This window comes from Heloderma suspectum, chromosome 2 (genome assembly GCF_057233095.1).
Source record: "Heloderma suspectum isolate Gila_16-S chromosome 2, 16-S_ref, whole genome shotgun sequence".
Classification (NCBI taxonomy): Eukaryota; Metazoa; Chordata; class Lepidosauria; order Squamata; family Helodermatidae; genus Heloderma; species Heloderma suspectum.
In genome coordinates, this window is record NC_139459.1 from 253937403 (window position 1) to 253958871 (window position 21469).

The window sequence follows — 21469 nt, forward strand, 5'->3', positions numbered from 1 at the left end:
TTTGCACCTACATATAAATTAAACATCCGACTAGGACTGGGGAAACCAAGGTTCAAATCCCCACTCAGTCACAAAGTCTAAGCTACCTCACCTGGTAGTTGTGAGGATAAATTGGGGCAGAGGTGTATGCCACCTTGACCTCTCTGGAGGAAAAAAAGAATATGAAATACCCTAAATAAAGAAAAGGCTAATCTTAAATGGGTTTGCAGCATAAAAGCAATATAGTTCTAGCATTGTCAATTAATGCCAAGCTAACTTAATCCTTTACGTTTCCAAAATGTCATGCTGATCACTTGCATATCCTGCCACCCAGTTCTTGCACTGACAGCAGTTTGCCTCCCCCCCCCCCCCCCCGGTACTAATTAGTATGTGCAATAAGTTGTACTGGGTAGCACTCCCATTTGACTGAATTCACTACAAGGAAGGCAAAAGGTGCGATATGCAGACTGACAGGAACCGTTTTTTAGGTTACTTTTGCCTTTATGTTGAGGCCCATGGCAGGAAGGGTGAAGATGGCTCTCAGTAAGACAGGTGTTAAAATACCGCAGCTCCATATTTTGGTCCTTTAAATGTGCAAACAAAATACTTTGAACAGATGTTATGTAAGTACTAGGGTTAGGAACACCCATCAGTTGATCGGACAGATATTGCCAATAAAGTCCCTATTTGATAATGGTCAAATATTGTTCAATATTCTGTTGAGCAAAATATACAATTCTTTTGGTTTTTGAAAGGTTTTTTGCTCATTATGGTATCATCCAATAGTAAAACAGCAGAATAGGGTTGAGACTGTTTGCTAAGCAGCTATACAGGAGTCAAGGTGCCTATTATACTGATAGGTGCAGGCAGTTGCTGCCTTGCATTACAATCAGTCATTCCCTCTAATAGTAAAGCAGATGCGCCATGTGTAACAGGTCCCTATAGAAGGGACCTCAGGGGTATAAAGCAACTAGCATGACACTCATCTGTTCCCCCATATTCCAAAAATCGACAGGGCTGAAGGTTACACATGCATGTCCAAAGGAGGCATTTCCTCTTACGTTACCCCACACACACACCTGAAGTCCCTTTCCACCTATGACATTTTTTGCAGACCTCACTTGTTGATTATAAAACTGATTTGTCTTTTATGGTTACTATGCGTGATTGCAGTTGTTTTTTAAATCTAATTCTACTTTTCAAATTTACACTGATGGTTTGAGCTGCCAGTATAAAATGTAATAATAATTGTTCCATATCATTCACATGCTGTTTGTATAGCATGTTGTTAGTTGACAACTGTTAACTGATATTGGTCTGGATACCTTGACCCCATTTTTACATCTGTGAATCCTTTTATCATAATAAGTTAAGAGCATTAAATGTCCTTGCATCTCCTAAGTAAGCTCTTGCCTTCAGATGCTCTCTACAAAATGTGCTTTACTTAATCAATGGTGACATCACTAATAGTGCTGTGTATGTGATACTGCAATGCAGAATCCTAATAATGCAGCAGTGGCATTTATGTGGCACTGGGTAATGGTGCACAATTGAAAAATGCTTTGATAAAATAAGTAACTAATCGGTAGGTCCTAAACATAAATTATTTCTGTATTTTAAACATGTGTGAAAGCCATTTTTTCTTGAGAGCTCTGAATTGATAGATTTAAAGAGCAAGACTGATTGGGGTGTGAAGTCTCATGAACTACAGCTTTCAGAGACCTGCTGGTTTGTACCAGCCAGGGCAAATCCGGGGGGGGGGGATTTTCCTCCAGTGACTTCACTGGTTCTTTTTCTTTTATTCCCCAAGTTAGTTTCAGTGGTGGCAGGAAGTAACTACACTAGCTCTGGGTGGCAAAGTTGAGGGGCCCAGTCCTGGGGCCTCTTAGGAAAATTAAGGTAATTTGGATCCAAAGGTATCTCCAACACCCCAAAAAACCCCGTTTTGGGTCTTATCACAAGTGGAAAGACAAGCAACAGTGGACCTAGACCATAGGTCTCCAGAAATGTACCTGTTGCGCGTGCGCGCACCCCTCCACCACCAGTTCTTCCCCATCCAAACTCACTCAGGCTAGCAAAGCTGTGACTTTGAATTGCTTGGCCCATCCTCAAATGCACATCTAATTAAATTTTAGCAGTGTTTCTGTGCTAGAGGCTTTGTAAAATGCTAGAGTATTCAGACATTGTGGGATGTTTTCATCAATAGATGTAGCCCTGTGGGTTCTTGCTGCAGATTTCATGAAATGTCTTTACTGTAAGAAACAACAAGATGGATAATAGGTAGACCAGGTTTGCAGTGAACCTAAATGCCCTACTATGATCTTGATATTCTTGGCCCTCCAGAAGCTACTTTCTCAAGTGTTTTATAGTCTTATTCCCCCAAATAGACAGAATTTTACTAGAGTGCTCCAGCAGCTACAAGCCTAAAATGATTTTTTTTGTTCGTTTTGGGGCTTGCCCCCAGAAGCACTAAATTGCCATTGCGCAAGCAGTGGGGACCATTTGTGTAAGGGGACTGGCAGAGCTGGCAGCGTGTGGACCGGAAGCAGTAGTGGGCCCTGTATGCAGGACATGCAGGATTAGATCCTGCCCTATAGAAGGAATGTCTTCAAAAATATTTCCACATAGGGTCTTTCTTACAACCAGCAGCGATGACAGTTTGTGAAGTTAAATATGGGACTGTAAGAACCTGCACACTTGACAATTTTGCCTTCCACACAGTATTGCGCCTTTTCTGCTCCGCTCTGCCTTCGCCTAGCCCCATCCTCACAAAAACAAAGTAACAAACAAAAATGAAATGCTGATTGGTAGAAGTAAAGTCTGATAGTTATTGAACAAACTAGAGCGGTTTATTTTTATGAGGTGAAAATGAAATGCCTGTATTTTGTGTATAAATATTCATATCCGAAAAATGAATCAAATTGATCCTTCATTTATATAGAAAAGCCTCAAAATTCAGTGTATGTGGTAGCAGCATCTGTTGAATTTAGATTAACTGTTGAGCTAACATGCTTATATCCAGATTAGTTCATATTAACCTACTTGTTATTTAAGAGAAACTTGGTATTTACTTTTTTAAAAATCCAATTTAAAATTTAGAAATGCATCTTTTTATTGGGGTGGGGAATCATTGATTTTTATCCACCCTGCTTCTGCCATGAAAGATGTGGAATTTCCTTTATTTTATTTCTCTGCTATAACTTAAATCCCCATATTGCGTCCGAACAGTGAAATATTTCTAGACTGAGTGATCAAACACAATAGTTGATTTTTACTGTTACTCTTTTTGTGATAGTATTTCTTAAGTACAGGTAGACAAGGAAGCCCTAAAAGGAATCGGGATTTTTTGGTCAAGCCATGAGATAAAGGAAGAGAGGAAGCTGCCTTATGCCGTGGGACCATTGGTTCATCTAGCTCAGTACTCTCTACATGGTCTGGCAGTGGCTCTTCATGGTTTGACAGGAGTCTTTTCTAGTCCTACCTGTAGATGCTAGGGACTGACTCTGGGAGCCTTTGCATGCCAAGCATGTGCTCTGCTACTGAGCTACAGCAAATCCAGAGGTGGGCTTTACACTTTTGTATCTTCCCAGTGTGGGTCTCAAAACCACATTTCCTTTTTCCAGTACATTGTCCTTCTTTCCTCTCAGCTACCAAACAACTCACATAGATATAAGTAGATATAAGGTGCATACCCCCCAAAATCAAGAGTAGAATTGATTCTCAAGTTACTCCCCTCCATTTTATTGGCTCAAATGTGAGTTTCTGAAACAGGCTTGTTTTTCACATACTTGTGAATCTCTCTCAAAAAAAGTGATGGCAGTCCAGGGATGCCAATGCAGACAGGGCAAGTTGAATTGCACCTATACATAATCGGCAGGGATCTTCATTGTGCATAACAGAGCCTTGCCTTCCGTCTCTTCCTCATGTGCATGCGTAGACACACCAGGTTTTTATGGGGAGTGAGGGAAGTATGTACAACTCCAATTAACTGATTCGGTCCACCCTCTCTGTTAATTCAAGGCACACAAGCTCAGAACTCATGTTCTGGACTCAGCCACCTGATTAGAAAGCAATCTCCCAAATTCTCGATGCATTTCATGTATCACAGAATGAGGATGGGTTCCATATTCTCATCTGATCCACGCCTGCTGAACAGATCCGAACATAGTTCTTCTTTGGTATTCAGATCCCAAGGTGTGGTCTGAGGCTGCCTTAAAATAATTTTTAAAACCAGTAATAGCCACTCAAAACAGCTAGAAAGTGCAGCTGCTGACGTGCGTGTTGAGACTGAAGTTGCAAGTGCCCCTGAGAGCAAGGGGTCCTGTCCCTTCCAGGGAACTTGTATGGGAAGAAAACGGCTGCCCCCATCTACCCTTTTGGCCCCCAGTTCACTCCTCGCTTCCTTCTTCAGTCCTACAAGCTTACCTATCAGCAGAGGTTTTTTTTCCCTGGTCCTTTCAGTCAGGTCAATTTCACTTCTTCTTATTGCAATCAACAGACTAGGGATAAAAGCAGTTCAAAATAGGTTTACAAAACAAAATATAACAGCATAAATAACATCAACTCAAACATACAACTATTCAGAAACAGATACCCTGAGATAGCTTCCCAGAAACAACCTTCTAACATCACATAATTGCATCCTTGTTCTCATTTCTACTGACAAGAATTGGTGACAGCTAATATTACTGATGGGATTTATCTGACAGCAGATATTTAACATAGAATTAAATATGTTTATTTATATTTATGTCCCACCTTTCTGCTAAACAATGGCACTCCAGGCAGATGATCTTACTGGTAAAGTAGCCAATAAAGGGGCAATCAGTTGCTGCCTAGCTCCAATGTAGAAATTGCAGAACAAGAGAATATGTTCCCCCAGTTTCCATCTCCAGATTGGTATACAGGCAAGCAGAATAGTCTTGAAAGGAAATGTCCCAAAGTTTTTGCTTTATTAGGGCTATCATGGGATCGATGTCCCTTTTAGTTTTAGCTGGCTGGAAAGCAGCAGAGCTCTGGCCTCCAGCGGCCTGCACTTTTACTTCCTCTGAAGAATGCTGTGGGCCCATGTGGGGCCCAGAGGCATTTTGGGAAAGGAGGAGGGCAGGGCAGCTGAAGTTAGGAGCTCTGCTACTTTCCAGCTACACAACGCATTGGTTTTTTTAAAACAAAATTCCCCTAAAGAGTTAAAAATCAGGAAGGGAAGGACCTCAGCAGGTACCAAGGACAGTGCCTGGGGTTGCTGTGGTACCCTGGGACACTGTGTTGCCAACCCCAGAATTACACCGTGAAAACAGTTACTATTCTGAACCCCAATTAATACATCAGTCCATAATAGTATTTGCTGAATCAGTCATAGATCCAATAATTGAGCTGATCTTCTATCCCAGTGCTGTTCCTTAGAATCCCACAACAAAGCTTTGACTTGGATTGAAATATTATTTAAAGAGAAACAAAAGATAAACAGGAAATATGAATTAGGCTACTGCATCTTGTGAGACATGCATGTGGTATGCAGCGCAGCCCAACTCCCATCATTCAGCGTTGCAGAATGTAAATCCTTTTAATCTCTCATTTACAACTTTACCTTGAAGCCTATGGGTAAATATTGGTTTAGTAATGATTTTCCTAAAGGAAATATAGCTATTTGTCTGTTAAGCAGATAATGATTTCAGATAATTAACCTAAGAGTATAAAAATATGTACTGATAGTCTGTTCTTCAACATATTTGTTTTGCCAAGGTAACAAAAATGCTGCATCAACAAGAGCTAAGTACTGCAACCTGTATAAATAGTACAATTAAGCAAGGAACCAGTATGATGTAGTGGACAGAGAATTAATCTAAGTTTTCCTGGTTCTAGATTGCCACTGTGCTGTTGGATTTACTGGGTGATCTTCGTCCAGTCCCTGTGTCTCTTAGCCTGACTTACCTCTCAGGGATGTTAATAAAATGTTGTGTGTCCTGCTTTTTTGCCTTTCTTTAGATGTATTTTTCATGGATTTACTAATCTCATAACATTCTAAACCACCTCAAATAGTAGGAGAGGCAGACGAGCTTTAAAAAATAAAATTGTAGGTTCTTAGGGAATGAAAAATAGGGCCACCAAGATTGTACTTTTGTTCTGAACACATAGCACTGCTTGGACTTTTAGTCCATGCTGTATGCACACTTCAGAATAGCAACAAGTATATTCACATAACATATGCCACAGGAGGAAGTGGGAATTGTAATTGCTGGGTAGTTATAATGTAATTACGTTGCAGATTTGCTGTAGCACCATGTCATTACTAATTATTCATTTTCCTAGAAGGGAAGGTTAGCTGCAGGAATGTTGCACTTACTGTTCATGTTTATTTTATATAAGTATTCTCACTTGTGCGCTTTCGGGCCATAATTACAAGCAAATCATATTCTCAATACTCTTTAATAGCAAAACACAGCTACTTAACACAGTGTAATGGTTAGTGTTGACTGGTTAAGAAAAATTAGTCTATGAAAACAAAAATCAAATACTTCCCCCAAATGTGAAGTGCTCATTAAGAAAAAATCTTCCCATTGTACGTGGCTGTCAACTTTAAATGTAAGTCAAATTATCACGGTGAGACCAAGATCCATCTTTTTCAGCATCCCGGTTTCAATACAGCCAGTAGAATGCCTCTGGAAACTCACAAGAAGGTAATGAAGGTGGTGACCTTTCCCAGTTGGTTGTCCGTTTGGTATTCAGAGGTATAAGTTGCTTCTAAACACTGAGGTTTTATTAGCTATCATAATAGCTGTTGATGGTCCATCCTTTATTAATTTTTCTAATCCATTTTTTAAACCCATGTAACCTAGTGGTCATCATTACATATTGCAACAGTATATTCATACATTGTGAAAGTAGGAATGTGTGTAGCATTGCTTTGGGAGCCTACCTGAATTTATTTTTTCTTTTGATTTTGCAAACATGGGAAGTGGGTGAGGAGCAATTCAGAGTAAGGTATACTATAGCATTTCAACAAATGTTGGGTCAGGAGTAGTAATTTTTGGAAGTAGAAATTATTCAGAGGTCTTAATGTTTGGGGCTGAGACTCTACCTCTGTCCTATACTCAGTTTGTACTCCTCAGCAAATTATCTTTTGTCTCAGTCTCACAAGTTTGGTTTTAGTCAAAGTGATTGATTTGGTTGGTTGATTTTAAGATTGATATCCTGCCTTTCAACCATTTAGATCTTCCAGGTGGCTTACAAAATATGTTTGACAAATGATATTTACAGTCTCAGCAGCGGCAGGCTTCCACATTTACATCTTGCACCTCCCTGAACCTACACCTGATGTTTGCTCAGGTTCAGGCTGTCTTAGACTCAGCAGCAGAGCAAAGTGCAAGCTCATTGCTGACCAGTTTTTGGAGCAGAGCAGATAAGTGTCCAGGGTTAGGGCGTCATGGCAGGACCCACCACACAGTTCTTCCCAAAGACAGCTGGATGTGTTGCAGCAGCAAAGGGGTGTTTGTGTGAAAGGTTTGATGTTTGTGGCTCAGAATGCCTCTGCCTTATACTCACTTTAGAGTTATGGGCAAATGGTTTGTCTCCATCTGCTCCCAACACTGTTTCCCATAGTGGCCAGCCAGGTGCCTCCGGGAAGCTTACAAGCAGGACATGAGGAGAACACAATTCCCTTTTTGTCCCCATTACCCGGTATTCAAAGATATACTCCCTCTGAACTCTGAGGTTCCATTTAGGAAGGGCCTCCATAGCTAGAACTGGGAGGATCAGGAAGGGCAGCTTTGAGTGGGTCGAACCAAGGGAAGGTGTGGCTTAGCAGAGGTGGATATAACTTGTAGAACCCCCAGTTTTGGAGGTACCAGCCCCTCCCCCCATCTGGGTCATTAACAGTTGGGAGGAGTTATTGCAGGACAACTGTGCTAACTCTCACATAAAGTATACACTGCATGATAATTGTGGCAAGTAATTACACAGCATCCTAAAATTACAGACTTTCAAAGCATCTGAAATATGACCTGCAGCTTAGCACACCTTGAGACTTCAAAGCTATGCCCCACATCCTCTTCAAGCAGAAACATATGGCAGGGTGTGGGCCTTTCTGATAACTATACCCCCCATCAGGATGTTAAAAGGAAATAACTTTGAAAATAGAAAAAAAAATTATATGAAATGTGAATTAATTCAAAAAAATACACCTCTAAAAGTGAACTGATTTGTTTTTTTCTGTCCCATTAAAATTTGCCAATATAAAAAATACCCAACCAAAAAAGCTTAAGGAAGTGTATTGGGGCAGTGGGGGGGCGGGGAATTCTCTTAATTTTTCACACAGACACAAGAGTTGAGCTGTGTTAAGAAAACTTAAGCAATTTCAGTTTTAGTAACTGGCATTATTTGCTACTGGTATATTCTTTTTTCAATTTTAGGACATAATTCTATTTCCATGAATGGCAGGTAGCTGAATAAAGAAATAGCTTTATTCTTTGTTATGCTCTGTTAATAAGGTATGTCAGAATAGTTTACAAAGCACAAAATATAGGAGAGTCCACATTACAATAGTTTAAGAAAAGGAGAAGTTGTCCATAAACACAGCTCTTAAAGTTAAAAGATCATAAAGGCAGTTTACTAATGCCACAGAGTTTTCTTCTGTAGACAGCTGTTTTACCCTGCCAGTCCTAATACAGTTTTACCAGCAGAGAGTAAACCTTTCACAATGTTATTAAAACTATTTGAGTTTGTTTTCAAAGTACGAATTGGGGAGAAGGAACAGTAATTTAAAAAGGCTCCTTATTTGTTAGTTTTCTATATTCTAAAGGATAGTTAAGCAAAAAAATTAATAATTTCAGAATATTTATTGTAGAAACCTACATCATCTGTTTTTACCTACATAGGCTTCAAGAAGCCTCTGCACAAACACAATACACACCAGATGCTTGCTCTCTTTAGTCCTGTTCATTGCAGCAGGAGAGGTATGATCATAGGATGGCAGCCCAATTTGGAAACCGAGGGAAATAGGAAGCACAAAAATGCTCAAGTCGCCGGTTTTATATTCGTGTGATATCTAAAGTTGGAGCAGGGGGAGTATACGTACCCACATGTATGCAATTCATGCTTCTCCCTTTGTCAGAGACTACAGCAATTGTAAGTGTAGTGGTGATTGTGATATTCAGTTCACGTGTATCTAAGTGCTGTTTGACAGCTAGATCCTGGAAATGTAAATGTGTCTTAAGCCCCATCTATATGAGCCTTTTATCAGCCTTTTACGAGTAGAGGTCTCTCGGGATAGATGACGCAGTTGCCACTTGGCAGCCATACATGGTTTTCTCCTGGAAACTGCGGATTTCCGAGGTGGCGTTTTGCTACGATTTGGGGAGGTTGCTGAGGGGTTCCCTGCAGTTGTGGGCCATCTGTTCCTTCCCCAAACCGACTTCACATTTTGCAGTGGGAGTGTTGTAGGTGTGCGTAGTGTTTGTTTCGCTCTGTGGCACCCCTTTACTCCCCCCATCCCCTCTCAGCTGCGCAGTTACAGAGGCACAGAGAGGTGTTTTCAGTTATTTAATCACACTTTCGCACATTTTTGCAGCTTCGTATCTTCACAACGGTTGCTTTTGGACTCAGTGCCCAAGGGCTGGGGAGGGGATGCTGCAGAGTTGCGACGGGGTAGGGGGTGAAAGTAGTGCCTTGTTCTGCCATGAAACTGGCCTGATATCAAGATAAAGGTTTAGATCCAGTATAAGCCTCCTGCGGACAGAAGGGCTCCTTCCATCAGTAGGAGGTTTGTGATCCAGTGGAGCTTTTCTGCTGGCTGAATGGGGGAGAAGGCAATCTTTGATTTCCCCTTGCAGTCCCTTATGTCCCCCCAAAATACATTCTGGAGGTTTAGGGGACTGCAGAGAGAGGGGAGCTGGGAGCTGCAGAGGGAGGGGCTTAGCTGAAATCGCCTCTCCCTAAAATTGCCGTTCCATAAGCTTGGGCATTCTCAGCAGACCTCTACTCAAGGATGTTCCCACAGGCAGAATAAAACTCTGTATCCAATCCAATGTTACCTTGTAGTTTTTGGAATTTACCACCAATTGAAAATGAATCCCCCCATCTTACATAAAGTTATTTCTCTGCAAATTATATTGAGAAAGTACAAGCAACATCATCATTATTTCAGATGGCTTATAATACAAATAGTGTTTGTATTAAGTGCAATCCTGTACATGTCTTAAGAAGCAAGCCCCACTGAGTTCAATGGGACTTACTCCCAGATAAGTTTGTATAGGATTGCAGCCTTAGTCTTTGGAATAGGTCAGTTCAGACTTGCAAAGTTAATTTAATCAAAATACATAAGAGTTTTCCTTGCAAGCTTTCGTTATGAGCCCATGGATGCAATGTGATATAGGTAGACTCACCCAACCTCAGATAGTCTTGCAGAATCTTTTTGTTCTCAATTCTGTGCGCAGAAAAACACTGAAGCTTAATCCAGACAAGACAGAAGTACTGTTAGTAGGAGAGAAGGCTGATCTAGATAGAGGTTGTTCAACCTGTTCTGGATGGAGTTGTACTCTCCCTGAAGGAACAGGTATGCTGTTTAGTTATGCTCTCAGCTTTACACCTAGATAAGCAGGGGGCGGCTGCGTTGAGAAGTGCTTTTGCTCTGCTTCGTCTGGTGTGCTAACTGTCCTTTTCTGTAGGAAGTTGATCTTGCCATAGTTATACCTGCCCTGGTCACTTTAAGATTAGATTACTTTTAATGATCTTTCTATAAGGCTGCACTTGCAAAGAGTCCAGAAGTTTCACTGCAGAGTGCAGTGGTGAGGCTGCTGATATGGACTTGGTCTTTGGGCCATATAACACTAGTTTTATGACAGCTTCACTGGCTCCCTGTTTGCTTCTGTACCCAATTCAGGGTGGTAATTATCACCATTCACTTTCCTGGACGGCCTAGCAGGCCTGGTTTTGCCTCTTCAGGTACTAATTGAAAACTATTTCATTAGGTGTGCTTTTTTGAGTACCATTTCCACCTCAGATGGTTCTCTTTTTTTCTTTTTATGGTTTTGCTGGCTGCATTTTTATCTGGTATGCTGCTGTTGAACTCCTTTTATTATTTATTGTTGTACTTGATTTGATGTATTTATACATTTTGTTAGCTGTTCAAGAGATCTTTTTAGGGCCAAAGATGTGAAATAAACTCACTAGGAATTACCAATGAATAAACTTGAATAGGATGAGAAGGTTTGTGATGTTATAAGTGAATAGGGCCTGTGTAGGACTATAAGAGCTAGGGGGCGGGGGTTAAAATATGGGAGAAATATTTCCCCAATTGTAAAAAATGCATGAGGAAAACTCCAGCATTTTCCAAGTATTTCTCAGCCTTCACACCTCTAGGTCTGTGTTAATTAATCCCATTAAGAAGCTTCCAGATAACACAACTGTGCTCTTAGAAAGCTATTTGATTTGACTTGTTTATTGACTCTTTCAGGATATTCATTAGGTACTAGAATTAACCCATACAGGAAAGAATTGGTTCCTTTGTACTGATGTGGGTGTGTGTGCTCTTTCCTCAGGCAGAGAATGAATTTACCCTGTATGTATGAACAATGCAAACGTTTGCTGATGGTTACTAATGAGTTTGCACGGCTCCAAGTTTCATACGAAGAATACCTCTGCATGAAAACTTTGCTGCTTCTCTCTACAAGTAGGTGATCATTGGTATTCTTGCTATAGTTTTTTGTTTGGTATTTTCTTTTGCAATGTTGAAGTTGTGTTTCCTCCTTTGACACTTGAACTGTGAACTGAAAAATATTGAGGCTAATTGAAACCTCTTAAATTTTTATCATCCTCTTCACAACATTTCTATCCTGCCTTTTTTTCCTATCACAAGGAGCCCAAGGCAGCTTACATGATCCTCCTCTCCATATTATCCTCACAACAACCCTGTGAGGTAGGTTAGGCTAAGAGTCAATGACTGACCCAAAGTCACCCAGTGAGTTTCATGGCCGAGTGGGGACTAGAACCCGGATCTCCTGAGTCCTAGTCCAGCACTCTAACCACTACGCCACACTGGCTGTGCCTTGCTGCGGTGCAGTTCACAGGGAGTTTTGTTATCGCTACACCGCATCATTTTTAGGGCAATCAATCAATGCTAATGCGCCTCTTATTGATAAGGTGAATGCAAGACATTTTGTATGTAAAGACAATCCCCACACACCATAATGGTACAAAAATGTTTTAGTGTTAAGATTATGTGATTAAGAGTACTGTCAACAAATAACTTTTGCTGGACCAAAGTGATTTTGCCAGCATGAAGACCTAGAGGACCGTAAGATCCACTGCTGTTATAAATAAATGCTTGAACAAGCAAGACCTCATCCAGACTGAGATTAATCTGATCATAAGTCTATGGAAGAGAAGTTTGCAGATTTTTTTTTCAAAATGCAGTAGAAGAAAGGTTGACTTGTCTGGGCTTGCAAGACAGAGGAATAAAAATAAGAGAATCAGTAGCCATTTATGTTTTCCTGGAAACAGTTGCAAAATACCACAGCCATGGGTTGTAACCAATGATAGTCCTACTTAGAGTAGACCTGTTGAAACTTGACTTAAGTCATATCATGCGTATATGTCTGGCTGGACATGGCCGCTTGGAGCTTTCTATAATTTGGGGGTATGTGTTCATCTGTGGACACTGTCACAGGCCAGGCCTTTCTCTTCTGCAGTACAGTATCTTGGAGTTCAAACCTTGTGTCCTTTAAATGGTGCTAACCAGAATACTCATCTTGTACAAATGCTCTGCACACTCACTGCGTTGTCTCTATAGATATCCACGGTTTAAAGTCTTGATTCTGTCCTTTTTTGATTTGTTATGAATATGAAAAGATAACATTTAATTTCATGGTAGGATGTATAGAGAATTGAGTGTTCTAAAACCCCAGTCTCAATATTTTAGTTCCCAAGGAGGGCTTGAGGAGTCAGGCTCTGTTTGATGAAATTCGTATGACCTACATCAAAGAGTTGGGGAAAGCCATAGTGAAGAGAGAAGGGAACTCGAGCCAGAACTGGCAGCGATTTTATCAACTGACAAAACTTTTGGACTCCATGCATGATGTAAGTTTTTGGGCAGATATGCTTCTCTACATTTATTCTGTGCAGATGGTAGTAAAAACTAGATAGAATCTGGCCAGTGGCAAGGACACCTGGACATGGCACGCCCGCCATTTTAAGTTAAAGTTCTTCAGTGGTGTGGGCAGGAAAGGCAGGGGGGCACAGACCCTAATAAACTTTCAAAAACAGCTTTTTGCTGCTAAAAGCCTGATGCTTTTATCTGAAAGGAACTAGACGACAGCATTTTGTGGTGGCTCAGCTTTGATCAAAGAATGGAGAAATCCAAGCCAGCTAAAATGTGTCTGAAATCATTTGAAATGAGTAAATGAGAAGAAAGTCAGGGTTTTGTAAGAACAACAAAAATATATAAAATACCTAGTGGGGCTGTTCACATGACACAACAGCCCAGTGTGGGTTAATTAACCCAAAGGGAGGCTGTGCTGTTTGGAGGCTGCATGCAGCCTCCATTTTGAATATGCAACCCCCACTTGGGGGTTGTTGTGTTGCGCGAACCTGGCGCGCATGGGTTATGTAAGGGTTAAACAACCCTCACATAACCCATGGTCTGTTTTAGGGATATGCAAGGATTGTTTAACCCTCGCATAACCCACGCTCCCTGGGTTCGCACAACACAGCAGCCCCCAAGCAGGTGTCTGTGGGCGGTGTAGCTCATCATGGATTAAATGCCCACAATGAGCCACGGCATATCATCTGAACTTGCCGAGATATTGGGCTTCACCTATATACTTCTAAATGGGTTGGGTCTGGCATATGTGAAAGACCCATCTGTTTCCATCTATCTTGTTGAAAGTGGTTTCTTGACTATATCCTTCATGTGCTAAATCAAGATGATTTTTGCCTAAAGAAAGGTGGTCCTGGTGGCTGCCTCACAGGAAAGGAAACCTCTCCTCGGCAGTCTACCTAAGTTAGTGTATGAAAGTTTTCTGGAAGTGTTCAAGGCCTGTGATTTGGGGTGGCTTTGAGTAGTCATACTTACATTGGTGGTGTATGATAGTGGCATTCTGCCTTTCTGGTACAACATAGTTGGAGCCTTTGACAGAGGACAGGATATGTAATATATATAAATACTCCAGCAGTGGTCTTCAATCCATTCTTGAGTTGGCATTAATAATTTTCAACCGCTACATGCTGCAGTCTAGTAACATTGCTTTGCTCTGTTAAACACCAGTATATGGGAACTTCAGAGCAAGGCTTTTATCTAAATAGCTTACTATTTTTGTTGGGACTGAAGTATTGCTTCACGATGAAGGAAGCTTAACTATGGCCCAGTGTGATGATTGAATTGGCAACCAATAGTTTGTTATCGGCCAGCATACCATGTGTTGTATCCAATATGTCACTCCACTGACAGAAGGCTCTTTGATACAGCAGAAGCATCTGTCAGCGGAATGAGGCAGGAAGTGACTTTCTTCCCCCTTGCCCCCAAAAGCCTGCTCTGGGGGGTTGGGGGACCCCTTCAGACAGTGTGTGAGGTTGTGTGGGGACTGCAGAGGGGAAAGGGGAATCACTGAAAATCACCCCTGCCTTGTTCCACTGACAGAAGTCTCTGGATCAAAGAGCATTCTGTCAGTGGAGTAACACCAATTGGATATAACCCTAAAACCATAAACTGGAGTTTAGGGTGGGTTTGCAAACCATGGTTTCTGCTAATTTATGGTTGACATGATCTCTAAATTAACAAGCCATAGTTACGTCCATTGCTGTGCTTCTGGATGCTACTGTACCTAGAGAAGGTAGAGTGTTGAGCAGGTGGAAAATGACAGTGGACAAAGAACCATAAACCAAAGCTAGTCTGTACATTTGAAAGCGCAATCCCTGGTTAGTACATACTGTAATTTGATGTGATATCTGAAGTGAGCCAGTATTTTTATTAGTTTAATTTGAGCTGCAGTATGTTTATTATCATTCAGGATTTCATATTTCCTGCTATAGGGTTGGATCTAATGGTGTCCTTACATCAGTGGAAATGAGACTGCTAGAGCATCAAAAAAAAACCTTGCAGGCCCCCAGATCTGATCTGGAGTGTTGGGGGACCCTCCAGAGCAGATCTGGGGTATGTTTGGGGGAGGAGAAGGGAAACTCCTGTTGCGCAAATGGAAGTCCATTCATGTAACGTTGAACTTACCCCATAGATAAAGAAGCACTAATAAATGAGTCTTGCTTTTAAAATATTTTGCAGAAAAGCAACAACACTTGTTTTTGTGCATGGGAAGTTGGCTTCACCCTTCTCTCTTATCATTTGCAGGTGGTTGAGAATCTTCTAAGTTTTTGCTTCCAAACGTTTTTGGATAAATCCATGAGTATTGAGTTTCCAGAAATGTTGGCAGAAATCATCAGCAATCAGTTACCAAAATATTCAAATGGGAATATCAAGAAACTCTTATTTCATCAGAAGTGACTGCCTTAATACAGAAAGATTGCCTTAAGAAAAAAAAAGTCAGATTATAGCTTCTTTTTTATAAACTAAAAGACTTGTTAATTTTGTCCTTGCAACTATATTGGGTGTTCTTCTTTTTGTTTTGTAATTATGCACTACATGTGGTTTACAGAGGGCCAAGACCTAGGTTTCAAAAGCAGATGCCTCAAACTGACTGATTACAGGAAGAAGGAAAGGAAAGAAATATGGCTTGGGATTTTTCCTCCACATATACCATCATACTGGCAGTACAGGATGCACCAAAAGCAGTGGTGTGAAGTTCAAAATCTACATTGTCAACATTCTGCTAGGAACTTCTGCAGTTGGCTGGATAAAATATTCTAGGTTTTTGTTTTAGTATAGATTTTTTGTATAGTTAAAGTAGCATTTTTGATTTATGCATGTAACATGAAGAAAGTTTACAACTGTATATCAGAAAAGGGAAGTTGTGCCTTTTATAGCTATTACTGTCTGGTTTTAGCAATTTCCTTTAACTTTATATACAGTGAACTAAGCTTGCTTATTTTTTCTTACATAATTTTTGTAAAACTTCAAGATGCCTATTGTACAGCTGTTTTTTAAAGTGGGGCAGCTCATAGCTTAATGACCTCTAGATATTAATCTTTAAGTATATTCATGTGAATATAGGTTGGCTTTTCTATTCCAATCAAGACTGTCATAGTAACCCTTCTAAATTTGTCCTATAAATTTAGCCTCCTTCAAGGGACATAGGGATTGAAACGTATGCCAAATCTAACCTGAACACTGGAAATGCATACTTTTGATATTGGTCAAACTTGTTATGTGAGCTACTGGGAAAATAGCTCTGTCTTAAACGTATAGTTGTGTATGAACACAAACTTTAAAAACAAAAGCAGCCTAGATAAACATTTGCATTTAATGCAATAGCCATAATTGTAAGGATCTTGGGCTGGATTGACAGGAAAAAGATCAGTCTAGATTGCCCATCAGGAAATCTTCAGGAAAATATGCATTATTGTTTAAAAGTTTACTTCTGCATGGAGAAATTAACTTTTTCCATACTCAGTTTATTGCCATATGTGTGTACTTTGTGTATATCAGTGTATATTATATATACCGTGGCCACAATCCAGAGCAGCTGTAAGGTGCAGAACAAAAATGACGTGCACAGAAATTGGCATGTCTACTATTCTCCTTGGACATAACTGAAAAGCAGCAAAACCTGTGCTTTTTTAATTAGGAGAACAATATTTGTAACTCATTCATATTTTTCACCAAAAAAGTGCAAAGTTGCCTCCACAGAAGTCTTCTCCCTTCCACCTAAGCTGTGATCAGTACTGCTAGGTCTGAGAATCTGTTGGGAAGGTGGGTGGCAGGAGCCCGGACTGACTTAGAGCTGACAGTGCTGTTCATCTCTTGGGCAGTGCATGTCCAGGGCAGAAGTACCCTGGGTCCTGAACAGCAGGGCCTACACTCACAGCAGCTTTTTGCATTCCCAGTAAAGCAGATCAATAAGCGGAAAGAAGCTACTTTCTGCTTGTAGATCACTCACTGGATTGAGGCAGTCGTGTACAATCCTGACTCCATTTTAAGTTGATGGCTAAATTTCTTTTAACTTCTACAGTCAACAGTCAGGAATTATATACATAATACATACATACATATATGTACATACACACACAGACACACACACACATATACATACATACATATACATATGTACACGTATACATACTTTACATATAAATGCATACATATAACATTGATTTACAAAATAGTTGCAATTATGCCCAATATATATAATGTTTATAAAGTTTCTTAAAAGATTTTACTTCAAATAAGATTTTTACCTTTATGTGAAGAAGAAAATAGACCAAACTACAAGAAGAAGAAGAAAAACTCTTGTGGAAAATAAAAATCCCAAACCTGTGTATGGTTATACACCCATTTTCACTTTGTCACCCAAATGAACCTACCTTGTTTCCTGGAAAACATGAAGTTTCCGCTACTGATTTTGTGGCTTAGAGTAGGACTTAATCTCTGTACAGCTCCAACCCTTCTGTATCAAACTACTAGTGTGCCATAAAACAACCATATATGTCTTGTGAATTTTTCCTTGTCATTTTTTTTTCTTTTAAACAATTTATAAGCTGTAGTAGCCCATCCTCTGAGCACTTTAGGAATTTTCAGAAAATGTAAAATGCTATGCCACTCTAAAAGAAAGAAGAAAAAAGACTTTTGCTCTTAAGTGGCCTAAATATTTCTGTAAAAAATAATTATAATAATGGGGTTTAATAACCGAACAAGAGATAACAATCAAAATTTGATATGAAGCTACTAATATATTTTTGTTTAATTATACTTTCAGATAAATATAATTTGGTAGTGTTTGAAGAAAAGAAAGGAAGAGCTACTACAGCTTTAAAAGCAGTTAATCAAATTATTGTAAAATAGCTTGTATAGTGTATCATAAGAATGGTTTTTAGATGACAGATTGCTTTATCATGACACGTGATATATTTTTTCTAGGGGTCACAAATGTGTTTGAATGGTAACCCATACAAATTGTGGTTTGTCTGGAAGTATTAATCCTGGCAGCATTGTTCTGAAGTATCTAAAGAGGTACTCTAGTTTTATTATGTGTGCTTCTGTTGTTGTTTTTCCTTTCCTTTTTTATTTTTAAAGGAACTTGCCCATATTCAATGGGAGTTCCTGGGGCTGAAACCAGATCCGTTATACTGCTGGAAGAAAAAGCATGGGCTGGAAGTTGAATGTAATGCTCCAGCCTGTGTCCTTGGTCCCCTCACATTCCAAGACTAAACTTGCAGCAGCTGTGCAGGTATATTTGACCCCTACTGCAAACAACATAAACTGAAGTAGTGTGTCCATGTATGCATTTGCCTATGTGTTCACACCACTGGATATCTGGGGTTATTTTCATACATAGCCTCACAGAGCACAGCAAAACAGCTAAGACAAATTTGGCAATAAAATGCATACAGGTACCAGCAATATGTAAATAATAGAACATAGTTTGGTCAAAGTCTACTAAATACATTTCTAATTATTCAACAAAAATGTTCCTGGTTAAGTAGGAATTTTACCTGACCTATTTTTGTCTTTTCTTAATCCTCTTTTTAAATGTTAGGCTTATACATGAAAACCCCTAGCTGTTATAGTCAATACTTGGGAGTATCACATTTAATAACAGTAATCATTCTTGGTGGTTTCTGTGCAATCCCACTATTGGGTGGTGCACCTACACACAGCATCTTGGGAACTTCTCATGCCCTAGTCAAAGAGTTGGCACTCCTGCACTTCCTTTTGGCCAGATACAAGCCTCATTTTGTATGCCCGGGGTGGGATTGGATGAACACCTTCCCCACACAGTGCGCTTGTGACTGCTGCGCTGCAGCATCACTGAGAATGTTCTGCATGAGTTTCTGTGAGCTTTCTCTGTAGGAGTGCCAGCTTCCTGACTAGTGTTCTGGAAGGTTCTGAAGATGTTCTGCCCAGGCATAGAACGCGATCATTTTATTGCGCAGATGATCACTCAAAGAACACCCAGAAACAGGTAAGCAACCTGTCTTTCTTACTGAATAAGCTCTTTATGTATGTTTAACAGTTTATCTAAGCTTCAGAGAGTATTTTAACAGTAGTGTGCAAACCATTGGGATGAAAATGTGTATTCTGCCTGTTTTTAGCTTATGCTAACGGACTCAAGTATTTGGTTTCAAAAAGGCTCCTGAATAGTAAAGCAGGAGGAAAATTTGGAAAGTTACACTTGGGAAATGATGTGTCTTGAACATTTTCATCCTTGATACCAAGTTTAAGAAAGCTAGCAGTTTGTGCATTGACAAAGTATCTGTGGTTGTTTACCAACACAAGTGAGGTATACAGAAATCAATACTCTGGCTACATGCAAACAAGTACTTTAGTGGTGGGAAAGAGGCTCTAATTCTTTTGATTTAATGTATTTGTTCAGTTTATGGACTTTTGAGTTCACTTTTAAAAAACGCAAATGTTGATTCTGGAAAAGAACTTTCAGTTTAAATGTGTTGTTAAGGTTTTAAACACAAGCCATTTAAAGTACATACGCATTCAACAAAACGTGTTTTTTGTCTGGCTAGTCTTTTTCATGCTGGGGGAATTTCAAATAAAGCAGGGAAAATTCTGACTTCTGTCTCTTCAGTGCCTTGCCATATCATGCTGACATGGAAATGATTTGGATAGCCCCAGTTATGCATGCTGTATTGCACATGGAAAGTAATAGGAATGGTCTTTCACAGGATATGTTAGAGCATGCAGTTGGAAAGAAGAATTTTTTGTAGCTCTTGCATCAGTAAGGCAAAGGATGAGAGCCTTAGGCTATAAACCTGAGCATACCTATTTTGAAGTAAACCTATTAAAATCTGTGGGACCGACTTCCAAGTAAATGTGTTTAGGATTAGTTTGCCAATCTTGCCAGCCAAATTAAACCAAAAATGCAACATTGAATTATCTTGAAAACAGCATAGAAGTACAAAGTGCACACAAGTGTGGAAACAAGTGCCAACAACCTTTAAAAGTGCAGCCTCTTCACTTTACAATGTATTAGGAACAGAGGAGGGAAGAAGGCAATTGGTAGAGAAATCAGGACTGAGATTAGTCCCGTTTGCCATACACCTTATACACGCACGTAATACTGAATGACTGCAAATATGTAGGAGCACCGGGATCATAGGATAGGTAACCACATCTGCATTTTATTCAATAGGCATAAAGTTAACAGGACCTTAATTCTAAATGGTGGTGTGATACTGATTGTGCAAAGAGCTTGACCCTCCTACACTTGCAAAAAAACCTTAAATCAGATATTGTGGTCAAATAGACCTCTTCTCCCCCACTCCAGTTTAGTTAGGAGTCATATCTCATTCCCTTTTACAAAAACAGGAAATTGTATTAAAGGTTTTCTATAGAGATACAATGACACAGGGATGGTATCTGGAGGTCTGTAATTCCTATAGGTTTAACAGGCCCCTACAGGAGACTTGGGAGTTGGAGAGGAAAATGCACTTTCCCCTCAAACTTGAAAATTTGACCCAAAGGTATTGTTTTCTGCAGAAGGTGTGTCCTGCTCACAGCAGTGTGTTACAGCTTGTGCCAAAGGAAGTGAAACTAAATCCAAAGTTGTTCTTCTGTTTGCACAAGCAGAAGCCTGAGAGCTTCTTCTATGGAATCTACCCATTATCTCCTGCATAAATGCATCTCCTAGTGCTTGTGTAAGCTTTTGCAAAACTGCATTACTGGCTATTTTCATTCCACTCTCCATTATTAAGATTTGTTTTTAAACAACAACCATATGCAGTGGTTAACACCTTATCTTTATTGCTGTATTAGCATAAAGTAGCTATTGCAAGTCTGCATCACATTGGAGTTTTCATCATTTATACCCCCCTGCCACTTTAATAAAATCCTTTAAAACACACACACACACACACACACAGTTTGGGAGTTGAAACACCATAGAACAGTAGACCACAATTCATTTAGGAAAATACATGGGTGATGAAATAATGCAGGTCAAGGGGGGAAATTTACATGCTCTTAATAGCCCTTTTGGATCAGTTAGGACCCCAGAGTGTAGGAGGGTTAAGACACATACTTCTGAGAATGGGTGGCAAGGCCCTGGTGTTTGAGTCACTTCACTAAAGTACTTCTTAGAAAGAGACCAGTGTCTCCCGCCTCTTTCAGAACTGAACCTCACTCACCACCTGATCCATATTGAAATGAACTGGGCTGTCACCCTTGATGTATTCATATTGTTAATGCTACTGCTGTTATATAGGAACAATACTTTCAGGCAAGGAATAGAGCCTCATATAACTGGAAAACATTACGACACCTTTTTTGAGGCCTTTTGTTTTCTAGTAAAAGATGGTGTGTATGAAAATAGCCACCTCCCATCCTCACCTCCCACCCAACATGCTTAATAGCACGGATTCAATAGTGTGTCAACATTCT

At 40.0% G+C, this 21469-nt stretch overlaps 1 protein-coding gene across 2 annotated transcripts in view; it reads left to right on the plus strand.

Moving 5' to 3' along the window:
* NR3C1 (nuclear receptor subfamily 3 group C member 1) overlaps positions 1 to 19643 on the plus strand; it is a 99797-nt gene extending 80154 nt beyond the window's left edge. For both annotated transcript variants that reach the window (XM_084838778.1, XM_084838779.1), the window contains exons 7-9: positions 11514 to 11644; positions 12893 to 13050; positions 15314 to 19643. In XM_084838778.1, coding sequence (XP_084694904.1) covers positions 11514 to 11644; positions 12893 to 13050; positions 15314 to 15466 — 442 coding nt within the window. In that variant the 3' untranslated portion in view covers positions 15467 to 19643. The remainder of the gene's footprint in view (positions 1 to 11513; positions 11645 to 12892; positions 13051 to 15313) is intronic.
* Positions 19644 to 21469: the final 1826 nt, after the last annotated feature.